Here is a 25,410-nt window from a genome sequence, read left to right on the forward strand (position 1 = left end):
ATCTCCTCCTCCTCCCTGCAGCTCTGTGAGCACTGTGTGTGAGAAACACAGCTCAGCTCATTTCTCCTGCCCCACTGAGCACAACCACTTTCTGATTAGTTCTTCCCTAATTGGTTTTCCACATGGCTCATCAAAGAAAAGTGGGGCTACTGGCAAATTTAAAAGCCTCCAAAAATAATCAAGCTGTTCCAGTTCTGTGGCTGGTTTAGCAGGACGAGTAAGAGGACTCGAGTCTCTTTGCTCTCCCTGTGGCAGCTCATGATATCATGGTGGACCTCCGGGCCAGAGGACACTGGTCGACCCCCGGTGTCATGGGTGGGCTGGTGGACCTCCAGGCTGGGTGGACTGGTGTGTCTGCAGCAGGGTCAGACAGGGCTGGCAGTGAGTCCCACCAGTGCCACCTGGGTGTCTTGGCTGCTTCCCCAGGGATGCAGTACCACAAGCTGACGGAGCACTTTGATGAGAAGCCCTTCTCCTGCAAGGAGTGTGGGGCCAAGTTTGCGGCCAACTCCACGCTGAAGAACCACCTGCGGCTGCACACAGGGGACCGTCCCTTCATGTGCAAGCACTGCCTGATGACATTCATGCAGGCCTCAGCCCTTGCGTACCACACCAAGAAGAAGCACGCTGAAGGTGAGCCTTCCCTGTGGAAGCCTGGCTATGGGCTTCGCTCGCTCCATCCACTACTTCATGCCCTGTTCCTCCATCTGCCTCCTGGCTGCTTCCCCATCCTTTGGGGGAGTCCTGGGCAGGACTTTTCTCCCATGCCCTTACTCCTACAAGACTCCACTCCTACAAGGACTCCATCGTCCTCTGATTAGCCACCCAGTTAGCAATTTGCTCTCCATTAAGGGGGTCTTCCTCTGCCTTCCTTTTTTTTCTCCTGAGTAGCTCCTCTCAGTCCCCTCACATCTAGACTCCAGCGATGCATCCTTCTCCCTCTGGTTAACCAGCTTTCTCCCATCCCTCCCTCTAGCTGAATTTCACATATTTTTTCAGGCCAGTGCTTCTTCTGCCCCTGCACTCAGCCCCGTGTGCTACTGGGGTTTAAGTATGCCTCTTCCAGCTGATCAGCACAGAGGATGCATCGCTGTGTTTGTACGAAATACGCTTGGGTGTATTTCCCACTGTTGCACTAGTGTGATGCAGTTGGGCATGTTAATTTTGAACATGAGGCACACCAGTGTGTAGCACCTCTAGAAGTGTGTAGTACCTCCGGATACTTGAGGTCTGTAGTAATTTAGTATTTCCTGTGCAGTTGTGGTTTTCTCCAGCACCTCTAGGACTTTTTGATCCTGCGATGTTATGCTTTGGCTACCACAGGAAAGCCTGTCCACTTTACAATCTCTTCCCCCTCCGTTTGAAATTAGGCATAGTCCAGACAGAGCTACTGTCCTGCTAGGTGCAGGCTCTCACCCTGGGTGTCGCTGCAGGGAAGATGTACGGCTGCCAGTACTGCGATGCTGTGTTCGCCCAGTCCATCGAGCTGTCACGCCACGTCCGGACTCACACAGGGGACAAACCGTACGTCTGCCGGGAGTGTGGGAAAGGCTTTCGCCAGGCCAATGGGCTCTCCATCCACCTCCGGACCTTCCACAGTGAGTGTGGCCAGCTGCCTCCCTGGCTTGGGCAGTCCAGCCTGCGAGGCACTGCTTCTGTGGGGTCATGGCAGACCCATCTGTGCTAGGGGAGGCTTGTGTGGGTGTTACTGGTGCCTGGAGGCTGTCAGGGAGTCTTGTGGTGGGATTTTCCCTCTCAAGAAAAGCAAGATTCTTTAGTGGTTTGATGCTATGAGTAGGGTTATCCCAAAGAAAATGGTAGGGGTGACTTCCAGCAAATCACAAGCTGCTGGGAACCCACCATGGGAAGCTGTAGGTGAGCAGGAGCAGCAACATCTCTATGCAAAGCCAAAACTCCAGTGCTAGTTTTTGTCTGGGAAGTAACAAGTTTTTTTTTCCTTTTCTTTCCTCCCCCTGTGAATTCCCCTCTTAATTAATTAATTTTTTTTCTTGATTTCTTTGTCCCCTGTGGTTTTTGTTGCATTTCTGGGCGGCAGACATTGAAGATCCCTATGACTGCAAGAAGTGCCGGATGAGCTTTGCCACCCTGCAGGAGCACCGCAAGCATGTCCATGAGGCCCACTCTCGGGAGTACCACCCCTGCCCCACCTGCACTAAAGTCTTCAGTGCCCCGTCCCTCCTGGAGCGCCACATGGTGACTCATGTCGGAGGAAAGCCCTTTAGCTGTGAGATCTGTGACAAAGCTTACCAGGTGAGCTGGTGCAGCAAGGATTTGGTCTGTGTGCTGGAGGTTACCATTGCCCGCTCCTGTACCGAGACGTCTCTCCTGGCCATGGGCACTGAGTGGAGCAGTTTGTGGTCAGCAGAAGGAAAAATTGCACAGAGGAGGCAGAGTTTGTAGGAAAAAGGCAAGTCCATGGCGAGAGATGGGCCGTGACTGCAAAGGGCTACATACCTGCCCATCTAGACCCTCACGAATTCCTTTCGCCTAAGTTTCTCGCTGCCAAGAATTGTAGCAATAAAAATACTTGTGTTGCAAATGGCATACCTCAGTGGGAGTGTGTGTGGGAGCGCATTCCTACAAGGGAGCAGAAATTCAGTGCCAGAAAGGGACTGCAGTGAGTGAGATGAGGATGAGGGAGTCAACAAGTGTTCAGCTTTTCGGGGGCAATGGAGAAACAGAAGTGAGGTGTTAGCTCTTGTCCTGTGGGAGGATGAGCAGGTCTTGTATCTGCTGAGCACAACCCCACTGTTCCTGTTGCTTTCCATACAGTTTCTTGCTGTCATGATGCCCCTGGAAAGGCTTTGAATTGTAACCATGATTTGATCCTTATCATTGCAGCAGTTGTCAGGGTTATGGTATCACAACCGGACCCACCACCCTGATGTCTTTGCAGCTCAGAATCACCGCTCCTCCAAGTTCTCCTCCCTGCAGTGCAGCTCCTGTGACAAAACCTTCTCCAGCACTGCTGCTCACCAAAAGCATGTCAAGACAGAGCACACAGGTAATGGCCCATTCTTTAGCAAACAAAACCATGTGGTGACTGCTGGGAGAGATGTAGTAATAACTGATAGAACAAGGCTGCACATCCTGTTTACCTGCAAATCACAGTAGATTCTTTGTATCCTGTAGCAATCTATTCTGGCAAGCCTCATCTCAGTGTCTTGCAGCTCACTTGCTCTTGGCCTCTCCTTTTCCTGCCTTATATTCAAAGATGCTCCTCATGTCTGTATGCATGTGTGGTGTTGCTGAAGTATTAACAGAGCTCTGGTCTGGAAGGTCTCTTGTAGAAGACCTTGGGTGCATGCTTTTCTGTTCTTGCCCTTGTTTGCAGATGTGAAGTTCCACGAGTGTGAGACGTGCAAGGAGCTCTTCCCCACGCTGGCCCTCCTGCAGGTCCATGTGAAGTGCAGGCACTCAGGTCTGTTACATTTGCTGTTGTTTATGTTACCTTGTGAGCAATGACTGCTCCTGTCAGTGAGTGACATCTAAGCTGTAAGCGGGAGAGTGAAGATGGACATGGTGAGGAAGCAGAGTGTAAGGAAACAAAATATGGATGAAGTGGAAGAGCACTGGTTTTGGTGAGGCTGGGACATGTTTGTTAAGCTTCTGGAGCCACTGGAGTCCAGGAGGGATTTGGACTTGCTTGTTACAGCAGAGAAGAGAGCTAAGTGCAGGTGAGGAGACATCAGCATAGAGAAATGAGGAACTGAACCCCGAGCATTGGGGTTTGTGGAGGGTAGAGCTAGTGGGAGACTGGAGAGAAAAAAAGGAGTTTAGCACCAGAAAGATTAGAGAGGGACTTGGGCTTTGGGAGACCACATCAAGGGCCCTTTGGCAAGCGGGCAAGCTGAAGCAATGTTGTGAGGACAGAGTGCACTGACAGACCAGACTACTACAAAAGGTGGGTCCCCAGGGCTGTGCACAGGATAGCAGGAGAGGAGGTGGATCAGGAGACATTGGAAGGGGCAGCCAACCACAGCCTGGAGAGTGAGGAAGGAGAAGACCTAGACATAGCTCTCTCTGAGATGAGAGAGCCTCTGGGGTGGATAATGGGTTTGCAGTAGCTGAATCGGGAAGTGCAAGCCAGGCCAACAAGGAGCAGTGCTGGATGGTGCGAGGGAACAGGGAGAAAAGATGTCTGCAAGAAGGGACAGCTGTGGCTACAATCAGATATACCAGCCTGGTTTCAGAATGCCAGTGCTGCAGGGAGCTAGAGCTGAATCAGATATGAACGGCCACAAACTGTTTGACAGACAGTGGTGTAGCCAAGAGAAGGGACACTGGCACATGCTGTGCCTTGAGTCCCTGGTGGGTTTCAGCGCTGTGTGTCCTGGGTGTTTGCAGCTCCCTGTGCCCTTGGGCTAACCCTGGCCATTGCAGCCCAGGCTCAGGGCAGTGCTTCTCCCTGCAGGCTCCCAGCTGTTTTGCTGCTTGTACTGCTCAGCGTCCTTCCGCTTCCCAGGGGCCCTGCAGAACCACGTCACCAGCGAGCACTTCAAGCAGACGGAGAGCACCTTTACCTGTAAGCTCTGTGGGGAGCTCTTCCCCTCCCAGGGCGAGCTGGAGGGGCACTACAGTGCTGAGCATCCCAAGGTGGTCTTCTCCCAAGCCACCACAGCCCAAATTGTGCAGGTACAGACTGCTCTGTGCTGCAGCCCTCGCGGTTGTTCACCCAACCTCCCCTTCCAACCCTCTTATTCTTCCCAAATCCTGTGGCTCCTGTCACCCCTTCTGCTCCCCAATTCCCCCTTCTTAGAGGGCTCCAGGATGCAAGCCCTTCAGCCCATGGTGCTTTAGGATTTCTGTGCTAGTGTGAGGCAGGCTTGCTGGAGGGGAAGCAGCTCAGTCCTGGTTTTCAGGAGCCGAGGAGGAGGGACTGACAGTGTGTGCAGAGGTGCCTGGTTACTCAGAGGCTATTAGAACCTAGATGACATACCCTGTGACATTATAGCTGGTTTGTTGGACAAATGCTAGGCTTGAACCCAGACCAATACCTCAGCCATCAGTGGAGAACAGCTCCTCAGATGAGGGAGCCCAGTGTACAAGATTCCCTGGGCTGGCATTCCTCCAGTGGATAATCACAGAGTGTTTATTGTCTACAACTGCTTGTGGAGCTAAATTATAGCAATTTTGTGGAGAGAAATATTTAAATTACTCTCCGTTCTTCTCTTTTGCATCATTGGTGTGTGTGGTTTGGTGTTTCCCATTAGTCTCACGCCTATTGTAATTGCAGACCTCTGGTGTGAAGCTAAATGTTATTACTAGAGCTGGGGCTGGGAAAGACGTGGGTAGCAAAGTGATTGTGGGGAAAGTGGTGCTGTAAGTGTCTGACTCTCAGGTCATCTTCCATGCAGGTGATTCAGACATCAGAGCAAGAAGCAACAGAGCACATCATCTCTTTCGACAGCGCCCAACTTGCTGGCTCCCAAGTCTTTGTGACGTTGCCCGAATCCCAAGCGAGCCAAACTGGCTCCGAGCTGGTGGCAGTGACTATGGAGGACTTGTTTGATGACAAAGTCACTCTGATTTGTGAAGAAGCCAAGTGAGAGTGTGCAGCAGGTGCCCGTGCGTGGCGCCTGGTATCCACTAGACTCGTTCAGGAGCTGTACCTCAATGTGCTCCTCCAGCAGGGAGATTCAGGGTTCCTTTGGGAAAGCAACCCTGGCTATGCATCACTGCGAAAGAAATGGCATGCAGCAAGCACAGCATGGCCATGGACAGGAGAGATTTGTAGACATTCACAAGGGCCTGGGAAGTCTCCCTGCAGTCAGCAGCTGCCAGCTCAGGTGAGCTGGACCACCCATCTCTTCCGGCTCAAGAGAAATAAAGAAGCAGAGGAAAAGATGGGAATATGGTGTGTTCATGTGTGTTCCTCCACTGCTGTGAACAGAGTGGAGGAGAGGAGACTAGTGCAGGACAAAGTTGGGGTGGTATGGGTATGTGAAACCAAAGAAAAAGCTGTCCTGAGAATTCAAGGTGGAGATTTTTATGGCTGAATCAGTGATGTGCTCACAGGTATCTACTGCTTTGCAGGGTGAGTAAGGGCTGCTTTGTTTGTTGTGCTGCCTGTTGTGCCAGCTAGAAAACTCCTCCAGCGCAGAGCTGACATTTGGGCCTCTCTGCTCAAGCAGAGACTTCTTGGGAGTTGTGCTAAATGGCTTTGGAGCTGTTTAGGTAATATCTTGTGTAGCACAGGTCTGATCCCATCCATGTTTTTGCTGCAACTGTCCATTACAAAGAGGGGTCACAGGCAGGTCTGGGCATCCACATCCTCTTTGCAAGCAAACAGCCCTGAGATCTCCCACCCCTCCTCTAATTCACTGAGCACGTGCTGAAGCTGCCACATCTGAGAAAGGAGAAGGAGCTGTGCCTTCATGCCAGGGGCCCTCGTTACTGGTATCAGTGGATTGGAACTAATGAAGGCATTTCTGTCTGAGTGTGCAATAGCTGCTGTGACTGCACATAGATGTTCCCCATGGCACACAGGGCATTGCTTTGTAAAATGCATTCAGATGCCTACTGTAAAGTTTGCTCCTCTGGTGCCAGCATGATGCAACAGCTTCATTGCAGCATACTGGCCCCTTTAAGGCTAAATTTCATAAAGCTTTTTTATCTGCAGTTTCCTAAAATATAATCTGATAATTAATGGTTTGCTGAATCCATTATGAAGTGCAATTAGATAGATGCAGGGTTCCTGTGGCTCTGAGGGGACTGGTAGCATTTATCTTCCTTTCCCTTATGCCAACGGGTTGAACTCTGCCACTGCAATATTTACATACTGAGCGATGATCCCTGCCGCATCTTGCAGCCTGAGACCCTGCAGTGAGCAGCACCCGTTTTATCACACTGCCCAGAGCCGCGAGAGCACAAGAGATGAACAGATTGGAGTTTTCCAGCAGCATCTTGTGCTGGCTGCTCACAGCCACCAGTCAGAGATGGTCACACAGGAGCATGCCAAGGTGGTTGTGCCAGTGAGATAGTTTGTTGTTCCTATTACAACTCGGAGAGAAGTGAACAGCAAGGGGTGCTCCCAGGAGTGGGGCTTGGTGGAGTTAATGTTCTGCATGGCGTTTTTTGTGTGCGTGTGGCAGCAAGCATATGACCCTGTTGAAGTGTTGCACATGTCTTGAAGGGCTCCCAACTTCCTCTTCCTTGGTTCCATGCACAGGCTTTGAGGTGATGGTGAAGTGGGGGATGCGTGAGGTTAAGTTGCCACTGAGTCCAGGAATGACCAGGAGATGGTGCTCAAGGTCTTGAGGATTAGTGCTAATGGCCAGGTGCCTCTGCACCTTTGCTGAAGCTCCTCTTAGCCTTCCCAGGCCTTCCTCAGCTCCTGGGCTGGCAGGTGTGGAGAGCCCTTGAGCCACTGCAAAGCTGAAGGACAACTCGAAGCCCTGGACAGGACACCTCAAAACCCTGGATATCATTGCTTAAAAAGAAGAACCTGAAACTGGGCTGTGGCCACGTGTGGAGAGGGTAAAATACATCTGTTACTGAGGTGAAGCAGTGAAAAAGCCTGAGATCCCACTTGGCCAGGAGAAGAGCAGAGAGGGAACTGCTGGAGACCATCTCATGCCTGCCTGGACACAGAAGGGCTGTGTGTGGTGCTTAGGATGAGCATGGGGATAATGACAGAACAAGCAAGTATGTCTTGATGGTCTCAGAGCAGATATGTTGGGAGGTAAGTGGTGGATTTCGTCCTGCAGGCTGGTGGAGATGGAAGCTGTTCACTCTTTCCTGGCTCTGTGAGGGCTGGGAGCTGTGGAAATCCTGCACAGACTCCATGAGTGCTCTGGAGCAGGGGTTGTATTGTCCAGGTGATGCTTTGCAGATGTCCTAGCCTTCATTTGGGAGTCACTGTCTGCAGGGAGCACTAGGTGAAGCTGATCTCCCTTTGTTCCTGAAAAACTCTGGAGGAATAGTAAAGATTTAGCAGAGTTTGGGGAGAAGTTGCCTTACTTTATAGCCCTCTCATAAGGCAGAGGGAGCTTAGCTAGGGAAGAGCATGCGAGTGATGCATTTTGGTTTCAATCCATTTGATCCTCGTCTGCTGACCGAGTGTTGTCGCAGTTGAAGGAGGACAGTGTAGATCACACATCAGGCACAGTTCAGGCTCACCTCTCCTGTTTAGGGCCATCTCTCCTGCCTTTGTGCCCTGCAAAAGCCTGTGTGGATGTATCCTCGGCAGTCCTGCCAGCAGTATACACCCAGTGAGAGCTCTGCAGCTGTACAGAGACCATCAAGCGTCTCCTGTATCATTATGAGGAGATAATAACTCAGATCCCCAGGTTCCAGTTCCTTCTTGATGGATGAAATATGCACGTCAGAGCAAATTGCAGTGTTAGCAACACCTATGTACTACCCAGAAGGAAGATGCGTTTCCCAGGGCACATCCTGGTCTGGTGCACAACACTGAAGATGCTGATCACTAGCGATTTCTTGTTATGCTGCATATTGTTTTTTCCTCTGCAAAAATAAAACATGGAGAATGAAAGATGTAGATACAGAGTGTCATGTGAAGCAATTTATTGGAAGGAAAATGTGATTTTTGCAGGTCTTATCCCAGGTGCTGGGTGACCCATTGGGTTTTATGGTGGGGTCCTGTGCCCCTCTTGACCTTGGTGCCATCCTCTGTAAGGAAGTGGAGAAGCTGTTGTTGGGTCAGGCTGGAGCACAGGACCATTCTGCCCTTCGCTGTGTCCTCCTGTTGCAGGTGTCAGATGCTTTTGGCAAAAGGGCAGAGTGCCTATAACAGAAGCCTTGGGGAGTAACATCCCATGGAGGATGTTAGATCAGTTAATGGTTTCTATGTCTCCATGCATTAATTGGTGCCATTTAGGGTGCAGGATTAAGCTTATGACTGTTAGGAAATGTCTGTTTTCTGCACAACTTTCATTCTGACCTGGTGTCTGTCCTGTTCACTGAAGGATCCTTTGGAAAAAGGCAGGGGGCCGCTGGGTGTGGCAACAGCCATGAGCAGCCCTTACTTGGCATTTCCCAATGCATAGTGTAATTTTGCAGCTCCAAGGTGTTATTTTAACACAGTATATGTAAATTCTGTGCTCTGGGCTTTTTTTTTTTTTTTTTAAATCCAGCCCATCTGTGATTAGGTGCAAAGATAATGCTGCCTTGCCCAGGAGTGAGGAATGGAGGTGGTGGGAGCATGGGGGAGTTGGACATTGCTTGAAGCCTCTCCTGAGGGAAAGGAAGAGAAGAGCAGGTACCAGCACTCTAAAACCCTCTGTGTGAGTTGGGCAAGCCCTGGCAGCCCCTGCGCCCTGGCTAATGCTGATGTCTTGGTAGATTTCATTATTGGTCTGGCAGGCTGCCAGCATGTCCCCAGCAAATTCAAGCACTGGAAAAGGGAAGCGATGTTTTCAAACGGCCTCCAGCTCAGCAAACACTGAGCAGAGTTTCATAGGGCAGAGATGAGATGCTTCAGCAGCCAGAGGGAATTCCCTCTCCCGAATATCGGTGGTTTGCTGCAGACAGTGAGAGCTGAGGTGCTTCCCTGGGAGATGGGCTTGGTAACCTTTTGTAATGGGGAAGAGCAGGCTGGCTAATGGAGGGGGCTCGGCTGCCTCTTCAGCATTGGTTAATATGTCTAATCCCCCAGCACAGTCAGCTGTATGGTGCCTCCTTGCAGTAAGTTGCCACAATTCCTAATTTCCTGAGTTAAAACAGTAATTCCTTTTATTGGGTCTCCAGCCAGCCTTTTGCACATGATGAAAGCACAAGCAGAAGTTCTCACTTTGCCTTCCCTGCACCATTTATGATTGCTCAAAGCAGGAAATCTGCCCAGGTTTCTAATCATATTTAAGCAAACCTGATAAAGTGTAGCTCTTAGTCCATTTAATATGACACACATGGATGCTGCATAGCACCTGCTGTTAAGTTGCTACATATAGCTCTCATCTACAAACAGGAGTAGGGCTTGGAAGCACCCATGGGTTGGACCATGGCACCTGTTTCTGTGACTTGCAAGGAAACAAAGTCCTTGCCGGCAAAGTGTGCGGGCAAGACAGAGGCTGGAGGAGCAATAAGGAGCAGTGGGGATCCAAATTGCCTGGCACGTGGGCGCAGTCAAGCTGTGTGCATCTTAGCATTGCTAAATGTCAGGCTGCATATCTGGGAAGAGGTGATGCTGGCCGTGCGGAGAAAGGGGGGGGGGAACGACTGTGGTCAGGATGTCTGAAAGCATCCTGAGGTCTGCTGGTCATAACTGGAGGCGTGTGGAGCTGTGAGCGATGTTTGGGGGCTTTTGTGGCTGCTTTTGGCAGAAGTTGGGAGGTGTTTACTGCCGCCCCCTGCTCTGAGCATTGCTGCAACTAGATGTCATTCCCATACAGCTGCTCACCCACAGCAGTGTATGACAACTAAATGACAAATTGAAGGCTCTGCAGGAAACAACTATCAGTACAAGTCAAGAGCTGGAAAATCTGCCTTATTGCCCGAGAACGAAGAAGCTCTAATTGCTCGGTGTGGCTAAGGGGTGACCTGGTGGCAGCCTTTACCCCACTATGCTGGGGGACTGTGTTCGCTCCTGTGTCTGTACTCTAGCAAAGGCAAAGTGCTGAAGGGCATCAACACTAGTAAGGGTCTATGTGTACAGAGCACAAATGCTTAGATTTGCCTTATTTCCCTTCCCTGCTTGGACACCCTTGAGATGCCTGGCATTAAGGGCAGTCCAGACAGCGACCTTTTCACTTCTAACAGGAGCAGTCAGTCCCTGTCTTATTCCCGGGGAGCTCAGGGTCAAGTTTGTTGGCCAATATTTCCTTCATCCCTTGGATCAGGGATACTTACAGCCCTGCAGCATATGGGAAGCCTGGTCTGGGCAGGCTGTCTGCTTGTGTTCTTCTCTGTACTTCCCAGACCTTCTCCCACTGGCCCTGAAGCCTCTTGCAGATGGGGAGGGCTGGCCAGGATGGGTCTGCTGTACACATCCTTGCTTGGGGCACAAAGTAGCTGCCGACAAATGGGTCTGTCCAGATAGATTAGATTTAGCTTGGTGCTGTGCAAAATTGTCTCAGTCCCTAGGTCTTCCAGCCACTGGAGGCTTCCTGCTGGAGATGGAGTTTGCTCTCCTCCTCTTGGCTGTAATAAGGTGAGCAGAGCCCTGCCTCGGGTTTCAAACTGCCTGTGGAGATAATCTGTGCCCTGCCAGCTGTGCTGAACCTGCTATAACAGGCATGATGATGGCTTTCCCTGACACGTGAATCTGGCTTTCTCTGCCCATGGAGGCCAAGGCCATATGCCACCTACTCCATGGTGTTGGCCTTCTTGGCCAGCACTTTGGTAGGGAAGAGCTGAGCTCCAGTCCTTGCCAGACACCCTCATCTCTCCACTCTGCTGTGCTTCACCTGGACAAGGTCTCCCTGCAGGTTCACCCCAGCCTTCCACTCACCTTCACCCAGTCTGTCATCACCCAGAGCATCTCCCCCAAAGCTCACCCATGGAGACGGTACATCTCGATATATGCTTGCCATGAGCTGAGCCCCATGCAGGGCTTTGCTGTCTGTAGCGACTACATGTGGTGGCACATCTGGAAAGTCTCTAGCTGCTAGTAAATAACTCCCATTCTGGCCTTCTGCAGGAGTTGAAAGGAGGGCTCTGTGCTGGGTGGAAGGTGGGAGGAAGGCTGGAAAGACCCCTTGGCAGTTACAAACGTGTGGGTCATCTAACTTTATCCAGCTTGTGTTGTTTTCATTTCTTCCAGCTCGGAGGCTACAGTAGCAACAGTATTTAGAGCAGGGCTGCCCTGTCAGTTGATACTTAATGCCATAATAATATTACATTTGTTTAGCCCATTGCACTTCAAACCTTTAGTTGTTTCTTTTGTCTCTGAGCATTTAATAGCTGTTATTGAGCTGTCCAGTGACACACAGGGCTTTTTCCAGCATGGTTATAGATGATAGTGAATTTGGCGATACGCAGGAGTAGGTCAGATGATCCCTATGGCATGCATGAACTTCCATTTATCAACACTACGTTTCCCTTGCAGCGAAACTGGTCTCTGTTAGCAGTGAATTCCCTCTGCAGCTTCTTACAGCCTCTCTCATCAACTAACCCAGATAATCCTCTGCTATCTGCCACATCTCTGTAGATCTATTAAACACACAAAAGTTCTGGTGTCCTTGTGCGTAACCAGGGTAGGTTGTGAGATTTTAAATCCCCCAGTGCAGGATACTGTCAAAGTTTTATTGAAAGTCTAAATAAATAAACCACTTTTACTTATCCATTTCTCAGTGGTTCAAGAGGGCTTTTCCTTTTTAGAGGTGAGGCATTGCTGTTTGCTTGATGGACTAGTTCAGATTATTGGTGATGCAGCTGATGGGACCCTGTGGTAGGTGATTGGATGTGGGATCCCAAAAGCTTTGCACAGTTGGGGTTGGGTCTGCCTGCAGCTCTAGTGGAGGATGAGGACAGGTAGGACTTGCTTTGGGGGTTCACAGTGACTTAACTTTCATGCTGAAGAAACCAAACCATCAGCCCTGCTGTGTGTCCAAACTCTGCCTGTGTCCCTCTGGGATACACACAGGTGACTGTCAAGCTTTGGCAGGTTCTATCCCCTCCTCCACTTAGTCTTAGGAGGGTCAGCAGAGCAGGTAGCACAGAGAGAGTGTTACTGCTGATACTTCTCAGTGCTTGTGTGTCAGTACCTGTTCCCCGCTTCCCCTTTCTCACTGCTAAAGTCTCTACCGCTCCTGCATGCCTAATGCAAACATTGCAGAAGGATGATTCAGCACTTAGTAGAGAATTGCAAATGCCTGAGAGATTATTTTGAGCATCTTGGAGCAGCCCTGGGAAGCAACGGGGTGAGCAGGGTCCCTGTGCTCCTCCATGTGTCAGCCATGTCCCCACACGGCCGTGTGCCCGAGCAGACATGGGATGCAGCCCCGGGACAGCCTGGCATGCTGCCGACTGCTGTGTTCCTGCCTCTGCAGCCTGCCCGGTTGCTTTCCCCCTGCCAAAGCTCTGCAGCCCCGGCAGGGACCATGAGCTCCCCTTTTCCTTCCAGGGAGCAGGCGGCTCACCTTGCAAAAGCGATCGAACACAATTTCCTTTTTCCGTGTCACAAGCCCATTCCTGGGGTTGTGCTCATGCCAGGTGCTTGCAGAGAGAGGTCTCCTGTTGGGAACAATTCCTTCCCCTGGGCTGGCGGGGGGGGAAGATTACTAAGAACTGTAATTCGAGGGGGGACTAATTGGTGTTGGTTTCAATGTGAAAGCAGCCGGGCTGTCGCCCATGATAGGAAGCAGAAAGAATCTGAAAGCAGCTGGGATCAATGGCTGCAGGTCAGGGGCATGAATGCAGCCCCTAGCTGGTGATGGGCTTCAGCAGCGGCTGTAGGAGCTGCCTGATCCTTGGGGATGCTGGCTGGGCCCTTAGGGCTCTGACATTGGCATCTCCAGCACTCCCTGATCCCCCAGAGCACCTCTGCTGGCTTGGCCCTTTGCCCTCCCTGAGCCTACTGCACCGTGCTGCAGGGCTGACAGGTAGTGTCTTGGGGGGGAAAAACATGCTGCTGGAGCTCTGGAGGCCCCAAACAAGCCTTTGGGGGCTGGAGACTGGCAGTTTAACCTGCAGAAGCTGTTTGGCTTGGGGTCCCTGTGATGAGGGCTGGGGGAGGTCTCCCTCCCTGTGCTGCAGGGAGCCATCCCTATCCTCTGGTGTCATTTGTTTGGGGCAAGTCTCTGCTCATCAGTGGGTTGCTCCATTTTCTTCTGGCTCTGCCCGCCGTGCCGTGTCCCTCTTTGCCTTCAGTGAGCTCTCTTTGCAGGTCTTCCTCCATGCTCTCTGCATGGGGCTGCATGGGTTGGCCAGACCTGGACGAGGTTTCCCCTCCCAACCCTGTGCAAGTGTGGCCAGAATTATTGTCTGCTGAGACCGAGTGCCTCCTGCCTTGTCCTGGCATCTCCAGCTGGCCCCATTGGTGCTGAGCATAGGGGTACCAGCCTGGAAACTCTCCCCTGGAGTCAATGGGGGGGGGGGGGGGTAGGATCTTCCATCTGCCTGCCCAAGGGATGGTCTTGAAGGGCATCTCACGGGCATGCGTGGATGCCCTCATCCACCCACCTGCTCTGCTCTTGGGGGCTCCAGCAGAAGAGGGGGAGTGCAAGGGGGGTGCTCACATGAGGCTGCATCGGTGCCTGGTCTTGTAGGAGGAGCAGTGGCAGAGCAGAGTGGCTGTTGCTGGGCAGGATGATGGAAGAAGAGGATTATGACAAACGGTATTACCAGGGAGTGCTTTCCCCCCTGCTTTTTTTTTTTTTTTTCCCCAAGCTCCAATAATGCAGAACACATCCACGGAGATTTCCTCTCAGTTTTCCCCCCAAACTCCTTTCGTCTGTGATGAAGCCTGAGACATCTCCACCACAAAGAATTCTTTTTTTTTTTTTTTAAGTTGTTAACGTCTGAAAAGAGGGGTTTAGGAGAGAACGACCTTCAGTATTGGTTATAATCTCACTGCACGAGTCTCTAATATCCCTTGCTCACACGAATACATTCACCCAGCTTCCTCCACAGCATCCTTCAAGAAAATCGATGAGGAAATGGGATTTGCCATGCTGGTCCAGCTCACTCAGGGTCCTCTTCAGAAGCCACCAGTCTCATGCTCCAAAGGCCACTCACACAAACACATCTGCAGCAGCCTGATGGGGAAAGAAATCCCTTTGGAGGACTGCAGCCCCCTCAGCTTTTAAGTAAATGTTTTGATTATCCCTGTTGGAGTGCCAAACACTGTTCCACTCTTGCAAAGCCTATGAGTGTTGTCCAGGTTGAAATTAATTTAGGGGTCAGTTGGCAGGACTTGCTCCAGGCCCCTTGTGTCCAGGGGACCAGCACTGGACATATATTCTCCAGGATGCTCCACCCATGAAGTCATTGCCTCAAACATGGTAAAGCAGAAGTCTCATCTGCTGGACGTTGTTGATGGTCACCCATAGAACGATGATGTCTGAATGTCCTGCTGTGCCTCTGTGTGCTGTTAAACCCTGCAGTGTGAACCATCTACACCAGTGTGGCATCTCCAAGTGCTTTGTGATGTTGGGAGGAAAAAGGTACAGTAAGGATTTTAGCAGGAGGGCTGAACTAGGTGATCTCCAGAGGTCCTGTCCAACCTCAACTACTCTGCAGTTCTGTGATGGCAATTTTTTTGCAGATCTCTGATTTTTCTCTTGAGGATTAAGTCCATAGCTTTGGCTGAGCTTCCCTACTGCAGCACAGAGCAGTATCAAGCAAACCCTAAACTCAAGAGGGCTGCATCCATTTTTCTGCAGAGAAAAAATGGACCAAACCCAAGACACCTTTGGTGTCGGCTTCAGTGCAAACCTACTGCCAAGATGGGATGGAGCAGGGCAACTCAGGGTGGAAAATTTGTCTCACCTGGCTCCTGGGGGAAGAATATCTGACTCCCAGTTATGCCATGGACCCAGAAATACTGGGGCATGGCACTTTGACCTGCTCTTTCCAGAACCAGGGAGGTTTCCTGTGGTTCAGATGGCTGTCTGGCAGCTCTGTGCCCACTGCAATAGCCCCATGGCAGCACTGTTACAACTGCTCCTACCTTTGTGAAGAAATGAAGGGGCAATTTCTGACCTCTTCCACTTCCTACAGGTCTTATCAGCTGTATCTTACTGTGAATGTGATTTTGATCCAGCTCTGGAGGTACCAAAATGATGGGTCCCTCCATCCTGGACCATACTGCTCTCTTGTCCTTGTGATGTTAATCTGACCTTGCAGTTTCCACGAGTACCCAGACATCTGGCAGACATCTGGCTGGATGGCAGCCCCATCCTGCCAGTGTTGCAGTTTTGGAGCCTTAGGCTTGTTGTCACAGTGCAAGACACCACAAGGTAGGTCCTATAAACAGTGGGACTATACACCTGAGTAGTGCATCACAGTGAACATCCTAAATGGGGGCAGGCAGAAGTATCAGCACCTCTCTCTTTGTGTCCGGCCTCTGTGCTGGCTTGTGGCTGTTTGCCAGCCTGATGCTGTCCTTCCAGGCATTTCCTTTTTTTGAGGAAGCTGGTCTTACTCGGTAATGCTTGACGCCTGTCTCCCTTTCCCCTGGCAGGGCCAACCATCCTCCCCGCCTGGTGCTGTCGCTGCAGCTCCAAGCCACATGCTCCATCTGTGCCAGGGACACGGCATCTCTTGCTGCCTGCGGGCATGTCCCAGCATTTGCAGAGTTGTTTTAACTTTGCCCTTCTGCCTTCTGTTCACCATCTCCTAGATCTGCCCTTTCTGATTTTCTCCACGCTGCTGTCTCCAGGGCCTCTGCAGCTCCAGGATAGTATCTGACCTAATAGACAGGACATTCCCGTGCTGGGCTAGCTCCAGTCTGTCCTCAGTGGGGCTGGAGAAAACTCTCGTGGTACCAAGGCAAGCAGCCTGGTAGCGTTCACTTTGAAAACCCCTCGCTCGTCTAAGCTGTAATGTGTTCAGTTCGCCGTTATTCCTACCAAGGAACCATACAGTGGGTTAGCTTGACTTTATTTCTTTTAGCAATCATACAGCTTAAAGAGCAGGTACCATAGAGAACGCTGACTCACTGTCCATTGCAAAACAGGGCTGCAAAAACCAGCCCCTCGTGTCCCACCGCCACTGTGGTACTCCTGGCTGTACCTCTAGCAGGCAAATCCAGTCCACTTGCAAGATTTCCTCTCCTGCTGAGCACACAGAGGCATGCAGATCTTTTAATGACAGCTGAGATTTGTGAGTATTGACTTCATTATTCAGTGATTAAAATATTCCAGCTTCATTGCGACACAGGGGTGCATTAATGATTTATGGTATTGCATTTTGATTCGACACCTTAGCAAACTTTAAAAGCAGCTCGTGCCATGGATTCTGCTGAAATCTGGAAATTAAATCTGAAGATTTAGTAGTTCCTTGGCTTGAAAGATAGGAAAATGGGCTAGATGCGCCATGGAGAAAAAAATCTTAAAGAGTCTTTGAAAAGTGACCGTAACCCAGACTGGCACATGGATGCACCCGCTGCCCAAGGAGGCGGTGCTGGCCCTGGGGGGGACGGCATCCATCTCTACACATGACAGGAGGCTGGCACGTGGCTTGGCTGCTCTGACCCTCTGTCATTCTTCTCGAGGCAGCTTTTGCAGAGTTTTAAGTCTCTTACAATGTAATAGGTCCTGGGAGAAGGGGGGCTTCCAGGAGCGTTTCTGGGCCATGGGGGCTCCTAGCCCAGCACCCCTCTCCACGCCACCATCCCACCTCGCCATGGGACACTGCCCTGTGACCATCTGTCCCAGCAAACCATCCCAACCCTTTCTCTTGCTCCTCTGGTGTAGGAGGCTGGGAGCAAGACACAGTCATGTCTTTGCTGTCCCTGCAGGGAATCCAGCATCACTTGAGTGTTCGTCTCCATCCTCTGCCTCACCTGCTATTATCAGCAAACGCTTTGAGACCTGTGTGTCTGAATCTCTTGTACACAGTGGGGTTCCCCATTGATCACTTTATTTCTTACCTCTGCTCATAGGAGACCCCTGGGGTCTTTTCCTCTTGCCTGTGTCCTGAGAGAAGCAGAAGGGACAGCAAGGGGGGGAGTGTGACCTGTTCTGGATGCAGCGTGTTTCAGAGGTACAAAGGAGAGGAAAGATGTTTCACTCCAGACATTCCCATTGTAGGATCTGCCCCTTGAACTGATGGCTGTGTCAGCCTCAGCCCCTGGGGACCCCCAGGTCCCCTTTGGGTGTGTTGCCCCCATCCCCTTTTGTCCCCACTCCCTTCACAGCCCAATTAGCTGTTTGCTTAAGGTACTGCAAACCTCACTTGATAAGTTTACCTAATTGCTTCACTTAAGTTAATTACTTCTTGGCTGAACAAGAAAGCAACATAATTGATGTCAAGGCGTATTTGTCACTTCGATTAATGTCCCGGGAGCGGGGAACTTGGCACTCCCCCCCTCCTCACACCCTTCCTTCCCAGCTGCAGCCATGGAGGCAGCCGGCAGTGCTCTGCTCCCTGTGGCTCCCGACTCTTGCCGGAGAGCGGAGGTGGGTGCTGCGCCTCAGGCAGCCCTGCCATGCACGTCTGCCCTCCCGGAGCAGGCTACAGAATACTGGTGATTCTGCCTCCTGCCCCCACTTCTTTGCCAGACCCTGGGAGCAGGCAGCAACTTCCAGGCACTGGTGATAAATCCTGTTATACGGCAGTGCCTGCCTGATGCACGGACAGGGGAGGTGAAGGCAGGAAGGCTGCCCAGTGCGTCAATAATGAGAACAATTACCTGTGGTGTGGGCAGCAAGCACCTTTTGCGTGAACCTATCGATGGGGAAAAAGATGACCCTCATGGCTCCAGCCTGCCCTGCGTGGGGAACAGCTTTATATGCACAGCCAGCAGCCAGACCCAGACCATACCCCATGCAACACTAAATTCAGCCCGTGCTCTGGCTGCATGCAGGCTGGGGTTTGGGTCAGGACACAGCCTCAAGTGACTTCTTTGAGTCCTGGCTGTTTGCTGGAATTTAGGATAGCCAGCAGGATGCCGGGCTGAGGTCTCTCCTGCTAAATGAGGCCGGCAGTGATTGTCAGGGAGTTTGCACCCGCTTCCTTCTTTTGGAGGTGGTTTTTTTTTTCTCTTTCCTTTGCATCTGAAAGGATTTCAGGCAGTAGGTTAGCTCATAAAAAGCTTTCCCTAGGAGCGGCTGCCTGCCGGACTTGGGGTGAATGCCCTGGAGAAAACGCCTCCCACTCCAGTGAAATCTTCCTCCCGTGACCTGCACCAGGAGGTGAACTTTTGTGCTAGAGAAAGATAATCCCCTTTGCTCACCGGGACTGAAGGCTCTGTGATAAAAGCTTTATTCAAGATCAAAGACATATGCTGCTTTCTTTTTTTTTTTTTTAACTACTACCTTAAACAAAAAGTTTGGTTTATGCCAGATTGAAGCTCCAAGTGGTGACAGCTCCAGAGCTCATCTTCCCGGCCAGTGCTGGTGGGAAGCGGGACAGCACAGAGGTGTAAGGCACTGTGACCATTATCCCAGCACAAAGAGGGTTTGGGGGCTCAGCTCCGTTTCCCGTTGCACTAAACCACTCAGGGTTCAGGTTCTCTTTCAGTCTGGGGGATTAGCCAGGCAGCTGGAGGAGGCGGGGGGGGGGGGGGGGGGGGGGCTGGGGAATGGTTTGCGTTTGATCTTGCTCAGCAGTTTCATCTGCCCGAGTGTCTGTCTGGGGCTTTGCTCAGGGGTCCGGGAAACCTCCTGCGATGGAGGTGACACAAAAGGCTGTGGGTTTTTCTCGGCAGTGAGCTGGTCAATGGGGGGGTGTTGTGCCAGTTTGCACTTCAAAAGCCACGAGATGGGCTTCCAAAACTGTGAGCTCAGCTACAAATTGCAGGGTTGTTTATTCATTATCTGAGCCCCAGCGCTGGGACCCTTTTTGCTGCTTTCTTCCCAGCTGCAGACTTTTCCCTGCAGCCAGCCAGGCTGTTACCTAGTAAAAATTAAGCCAAAGTGCCTCTTTTCACGGTGCTGGGTGTCCCCTATCAACACCCACATCCTCAGGACATCCCATACTGTGGGGTACCCTGTACCTTGTGTTGTTGGGGGTATCACAGGGCACCCAACTGCAGGACTCCCCACATCATGGGACACTCCCAACACACCTACCTTGTGTCTCCAGACAGCCTTTAGCATAAGACACCCAATATCCCATCCTGCGGTATAGAAGGGCAGCTGTAATGTGAGAAGCTCAGTTGCCAGGACCACGCATTTCAGACAGTGAAACAAGTCCCACGTAACCCTGCTTTCACCCCCAGTACTGATTTTCATATCACAGCCAAGTCCTCCCGTGTGTAAAATGGCAGAGGGTCTCTCACTTACTTCCACTGCTACATCCTCTCCGTGTTTAGCCCTTTGTAAAATGAGGGATCACAGGTCGAACTGTGTGCTCAGGATAACTCCTCTGAAGCTAATGGACTTATTATGGTCTCTCATTTCAGAGCTAAGCTCAGCAAACCTCTCAGTGGGGGGAAAAAAAAAATAAATCTCTCCAGGAATGAAATTCACTCTGTCGAGTGCAACACATCTTGCACCGAGATAAACTTCACTCCTCTGTGTGGCTTCTGCATGGACCAGTCCCTCAGCTGTCCTCCCCGGCTCTCCAGGCACTGCTGGGCAGGCAGCCCACAAACCCGATCCCAGCTCTGCTGCACCCAGACCTGGAACAAAGTGGTGGGTCCTACTTGTGCTGAGTGAGGGATGTCAGATGATGTTTGCCAGCTTGTTTTAGTGAAAATCTGTTGGTCCACAGGCCAGGGCGTTGGGAAAGACCAGCTTCCCTTATGCTGTTAGAGAAATAAAACCATTTAGAGAATCAGGGTTAACCCTGATGTATCTGCTCTCTAGCATCCCTCCAGCTGGCTCAGGTGCAGCTGTCTCACCAGATCAGCATTAGGTTGGGAGAAGATCATCCCCGCCAGGACCAAGGAGCCAGGAAGGGTGGACAAGCAGCTGTATGGCTGATAGGATGTCACTGCAGTCTGAAGCCTCCTTTACCTTCTGCTCCTGCTACACAACCTTCCCCTGCACCCACAAGCAGATGCCAACTTGGATGTGTCACTAAGGTGGCTACTGAGGTTGAAATGAGGGAACAGGAGACTGGATGAGTCTGGGATCTCATGGTCCAAGCAGAGAGAAGGGGTTAGCCCACACAGATTTAGGAAAGGGGGACAACTTTCCCTGTGCAGCCCATGGCCGTGTCATAGGCTGCTACCAACAAATGGGTTCAGAGAGGCTGAGGTAGGGATTGCTCCTGATCCTTCGTGGGCACAGGCCAGCAAACTCTTCACTGATACTACAGAGTGGAGTGGAAAATCAGCACAATGTCCTTATACATCTCTCCAGAGCTGGCGTGATATGGACGCTTGGTCCCACTGAAGTGTTGCAGGGCTCTACCTTGCAGCTTGAGGTCTGTCTGTAATTTAAGGAGGGCAACTGAGGTTGGATAGTTCCCAGAGCTTGGGGAGGGTTTTCCTTCCCTGGAAAGATGATGCAGGAGGTTTGTAATGTGGGGAAGAACTTCCCCTGAGGGCTGGGCCAATACCGACCTCTTCTGCTCTGTCTTCTGTGGTGGAGCAATGTCCCCCTCTATGCTGTGCAGCAGCTTGTACCAACGTGGCTGCCAAGGATGTGGCCACGAGCTGTGCAGAACTGTCTGAGAGCGGTCAGGGAAGAGGTGGGCAGAGGAGAGGGGCACAGCCCAGATGTCTTCCAAGGGAAATAGTCCTTTTCTTTTAGAGTCAAAGCTCCACCATCGAAGGGGTTGTTCTGGACACAGGGGAACCAGCAGCACAGCAGCTGATGGAAGTGCACTCTCACTGGGTAATCCAAGAGCTCTAATGATCTGCCTTTGATCTCCTATTCAATGGGGAGATTTATTACAGCTTTCATTTCAAGTCAGAACTGATGAATTTCAGTGGACCTGTCGAGTGGCTACAATCTGGAGACATTTATCTTTCAGGAGGAAGAGACAGTCTCCTCTCTTTGTCTCTTTGAAATGATGAGGGGAGACATGGTACCCGGCGAGTGAGGGTCAGATGATAACTGCTGCATGGCAGCAAGGTCCACCTTGCTCAGGGCAGGCTCTCTGCTCCAGCTGTGGCACAGCAGCTGCTTCAATGGCCTTTCTACTCTGGCACAAAGTTAATCTGCTTAATACATGTTGCTCTCCCTCTTCCCTGCTTTCGCAGACAGCCCAGAGGGGCTGAGATCCAGCATCATGGGACGGGGCTCCCAGGGCTCTTTCCCTGGAGTCAAGTGCTGCTCTGGATCTGGAAGATGCCTATTCTTCTCCAGCAGAAGGTGGTCTGGAAACCTTGTGTCCAAAACCATCTCTTCTGGCTTGGGTTGTGCAAGGGACCTCTGTTGCATTTAAACTATTTTCTGCAATTTCACCAGAATCAACGCATTTTGCTTCTGACTGCTCAAGGATGCTGAGGGGAGCCTGTTTCAGACCTTCCCATGTAGGTGCAGTTTAGCTGTCCCATCTAACAGTATTTTCACTTGATACCTCTCCACTGAAGCAGATCCCTTATACAAACACCAGGATGGCCTGTGCCGTCCTGTGGCACGTGGAAAAGCTGGGGATCTTCGCTAAATAATAACAATTTTATGATTGCTAAGAGCCACAGAAGAGCTCTTGGGCATTATTTGCAGCTCTTATCAGTGAGAAGGCTGCTCCTTGGCAGGGCCTGCTCTGAGCACCTCTTTGTGCTGTCGCTGCTGCTGCTCCCTGCCTGCACCCAGCCACAGCAATGGCAGGAGTGTAATTTCTGTTACATATTGGCACTGGTTTGGGGTTTGGCTTGGACTGAGAGATGTTTTCTAACATTTAGCATATGCAGCTATTTGTCCCAGTCTCCAGAGCTGGTCCCATTGATTTGGTTCACCCTCTACCCCATCTCGTCCCCATCTGCCCCACTGAGGAAGAGGCTTTCACTTGGTCAGAGACTGCACCTTCCGAATGCTCTGTCTCAGTGCTGCAACGTTTGTCCTGGGAGCCCGGCACATGTGAAAACAGCATCCTCGCAAGCTCCCCCCGCTGTCCTGACTATACCAGTCATCTTGGCCCTGCACCACTGTGTCAATGTGGTCCCACTGTACAGCTCTGCATTGTGTCCCGGCAAGCTCTGCACTGGCAGTGGCACCTCCATGGGGCCGTCATGCTCCCTCCCATCAGCAGAAAACAAAGAGGCTCCGACGTGCTTCTGCTCTTGAGCAGGGCTGGGCTCTCCTGGGACAGGCTTGGCTGCCTTCCCTGGCTCATCTCTGCTTCACAAGCGGTTGTCTGAGTATGCTGCCAGCCCTGCAGACTCTATGTCAAGCCCCTGGTCCTTTGCTCCAGCGGGACCTGTGGTGGCAGCAGGAGATCTTTCCTCTCCCTTCTTCCCTGGTCCCTCTGAGGATCTTGCCCGCGGAAGCCCCAGGGGCAGGGGAGCAGCAGGATTGCTGGGCTGCTTGGGCTCCCCCTTGGCCATGCGTGATTCCTCAGGACCCTGTTGCTGGCCCCAGTCACACGCCCCGGGTGAGCCAATGTCCCTGGACCAGCACAGCTCAGTGGCATGCAGGGGTTTTGGGTGGAGAAGAGCTGGGTACCAAGCACTGGTGCAGCCAGGGGCAGGAGAGATGTATGTGGTCCATGCAGACAAAAAGCAAGTCCTGTGGAGTGGTGGCACCATCGTACAGGGCCTTTTGAGGCATGAGGGTGCAGCCAGAGTGCTGGAGCTACCTGGATCCACTGAGCAATGGGATGGACATGGGACCTTCGGGGAGCAGTGCCTGGCCCAGCCGGCTGCATCTCTGTAGCTTTGGTTTGTTATAAGGGGTTTGTTGGTTTGGGCTCTGCAGCAAGACAGGTTAAGCCAGTTTAAACCCAGGGTACTGAGCTAAAACCTTTTCTTGCTCCTGACAAAGATGCCTGCTTCGTGGTGTTCATCTGCCTCCTGCTGACAGTGGGATTGCACACAACTTGCATGGATGGATGCTGGTGGCATCATGCCGTGAGCCCTCTGCCGTGTGCTCAGGGCTGCTCTGCTGGCCCAGCACAGCTGCAGCTGTGGGTTGTCCCACTGTGCTGTGGGTTGTCCCACTGTGCCATGCAGTGTCCAGGGAGCATGTGGGGCCCCATGGGGCCTCAGGATCAGGGGGGCCCTGTGAAAGCCAACAGTGTCCTCCAGCATATCCCCGAGCCACACATATGTGGGTGTAAAGCTGCATGCATGGGATGTGTGACCTGGTCCCTGTGCCTCATCACCATCTATTTCCAGGCTGCCCTGCTGCAGCTGTGCAGCACAGCTGCAATCTGTATATGTGGGTGGCAGTGGTGGGGGAAGAGCCACCCGTTATCAAGCTGTCCCCTAATCCATCCTGCAGATGAGTGCCTGCCTGCCTGCCTGGCAGATAGCGCTGGGAGGGCTGTTGCTCCCTGCCAGGGACTGCTAAAGAGCAGCCACCATATTGATTGGCCCTGTCACCACTTGAGGGATGTATTCTTGTGAACAGCCTCTGGCATTAGCAGTCTGCTCGCATGTCGGCTGCATCAAGGGCCACCAAGGTCTCCATCCCCAGCAGGTGCAGCAGGGACAGGGCTGGGGCTCGTGGCTGCACTTGGCAACTCCTGCCCCAGAGAGCCAGACCACGAGGATGGCTGAGGTGACCCTCAGCAGTGCAGGAGGGGGAAGGAGAAGACCAAGACGGTGGTGTGTCCCAGGATTCAGGACATGCGGTGATGCTTGGTGAGCATGTCTGGTGAGCTCACTGTGGGCACACGGTAGAGGTGCGGATCCTTCCAGCTCGTGCTTTCTGTCTGGTGGATTTGGTAGGCTTCAGTGGGATCAAGGATGCAGGAGGATGACTGGGACCAGACAGTGATTTTTTTTTTTTTTATTTTTTCCACAGAAAATGCTGATTTGTTTATCTCAAAGCCATAAGTATGAAATGTCTGGCTTAAGCAAAAATACCTCTTTGGAAAAAATAGGATTCAGGAGTCTCCAAATTTCTGAAGTGACCCCTTTGGATGCCATCAGATTGGAGAAGCTCGGGATCTCTTCGTTCAGAGCTGGTCTGTGCTTTGACAGGTAAATGGTGATTCCTCTTCTCCTGGTTGTAGATGCAAAACTCATTCACAGTCTTTTATGTGCTTGTGGGGACTGGGTCATGTTTGCTGGGCCTGTGCTGTTTGCAGATATTATTTCTGCTTCTGGAAGGAAAACAGTGACCCAGTACATGCGAGAAGAGTTGTGATGTGCTGCACCAGCTTATCTATATGACATCAGGTTCTGCACCAGCCTTTCCAAACTGCTTGCTTGTGTTAGTAGCTTGTTTATTTATCTCCTGAATGGGCAAATAAGATATATGTAGTTTTCTTTTTCATCTGCCCCCTCATTAACATAATGCTGAGCAGGAGAGCAGATCTGAGTGGTGCTGTCAGACTTCATTACAGGGATCCAGCCCAAAGAGACACGTAGCCCTGGGAGCTCGCTGCAAGGCCATCCGTCAAGCCAGAACCAACTGTCCCTATGCAGACAAAATGTCAGACCCCCAGCAGACAGAGGTGAGCACGTGATTCCCTCTGCCCAGCACAGGCTGAGCTACTCTTGCCATTAATCCTTCCAGAGAATGTGGCTCATTTCTTGGGTAGCATTAAAGAGAGCTTTGTTTTCTACATATCTGCATTCATGGTGCAGTCACCCAATTTCTGCCTCTCAAGCTGCCCCAGTGGTCCCTGAGTTATTCACCACCAGACACTAAGGCTGATGCTAAACCCAAATAGATGATAAAGCTTTTCGTGAACACTATGAAACTATGTTTGCTTCTCTGATAAATCCTTTATTTGAGCAAGATGTTGAAGGGATGCTCTCTA

General features: G+C 51.6%; 1 protein-coding gene across 12 annotated transcripts in view; it reads left to right on the plus strand.

The window, feature by feature from the left end:
* ZBTB40 (zinc finger and BTB domain containing 40) overlaps window positions 1-5,868 on the plus strand; it is a 40,406-nt gene extending 34,538 nt beyond the window's left edge. For 10 of the 12 annotated variants that reach the window (XM_049798101.1, XM_049798083.1, XM_049798112.1 and 7 more), the window contains 7 exons: window positions 427-633; window positions 1,434-1,598; window positions 2,057-2,271; window positions 2,863-3,025; window positions 3,356-3,442; window positions 4,436-4,656; window positions 5,379-5,868. In XM_049798101.1, the coding sequence (XP_049654058.1) occupies window positions 427-633; window positions 1,434-1,598; window positions 2,057-2,271; window positions 2,863-3,025; window positions 3,356-3,442; window positions 4,436-4,656; window positions 5,379-5,570 (1,250 nt within the window). In that variant the 3' untranslated portion in view covers window positions 5,571-5,868. Of the gene's footprint in view, window positions 1-426; window positions 634-1,433; window positions 1,599-2,056; window positions 2,272-2,862; window positions 3,026-3,355; window positions 3,443-4,435; window positions 4,657-5,378 lie in introns of those variants that run through there. The other 2 variants (XR_007505777.1, XM_049798132.1) reach the window with 2 other exon arrangements.
* The last annotated feature ends 19,542 nt before the right edge of the window (window positions 5,869-25,410 follow it).

The sequence above is a fragment of the Accipiter gentilis genome, chromosome 1, assembly GCF_929443795.1.
Source record: "Accipiter gentilis chromosome 1, bAccGen1.1, whole genome shotgun sequence".
Taxonomy (NCBI): domain Eukaryota; kingdom Metazoa; phylum Chordata; class Aves; order Accipitriformes; family Accipitridae; genus Astur; species Astur gentilis.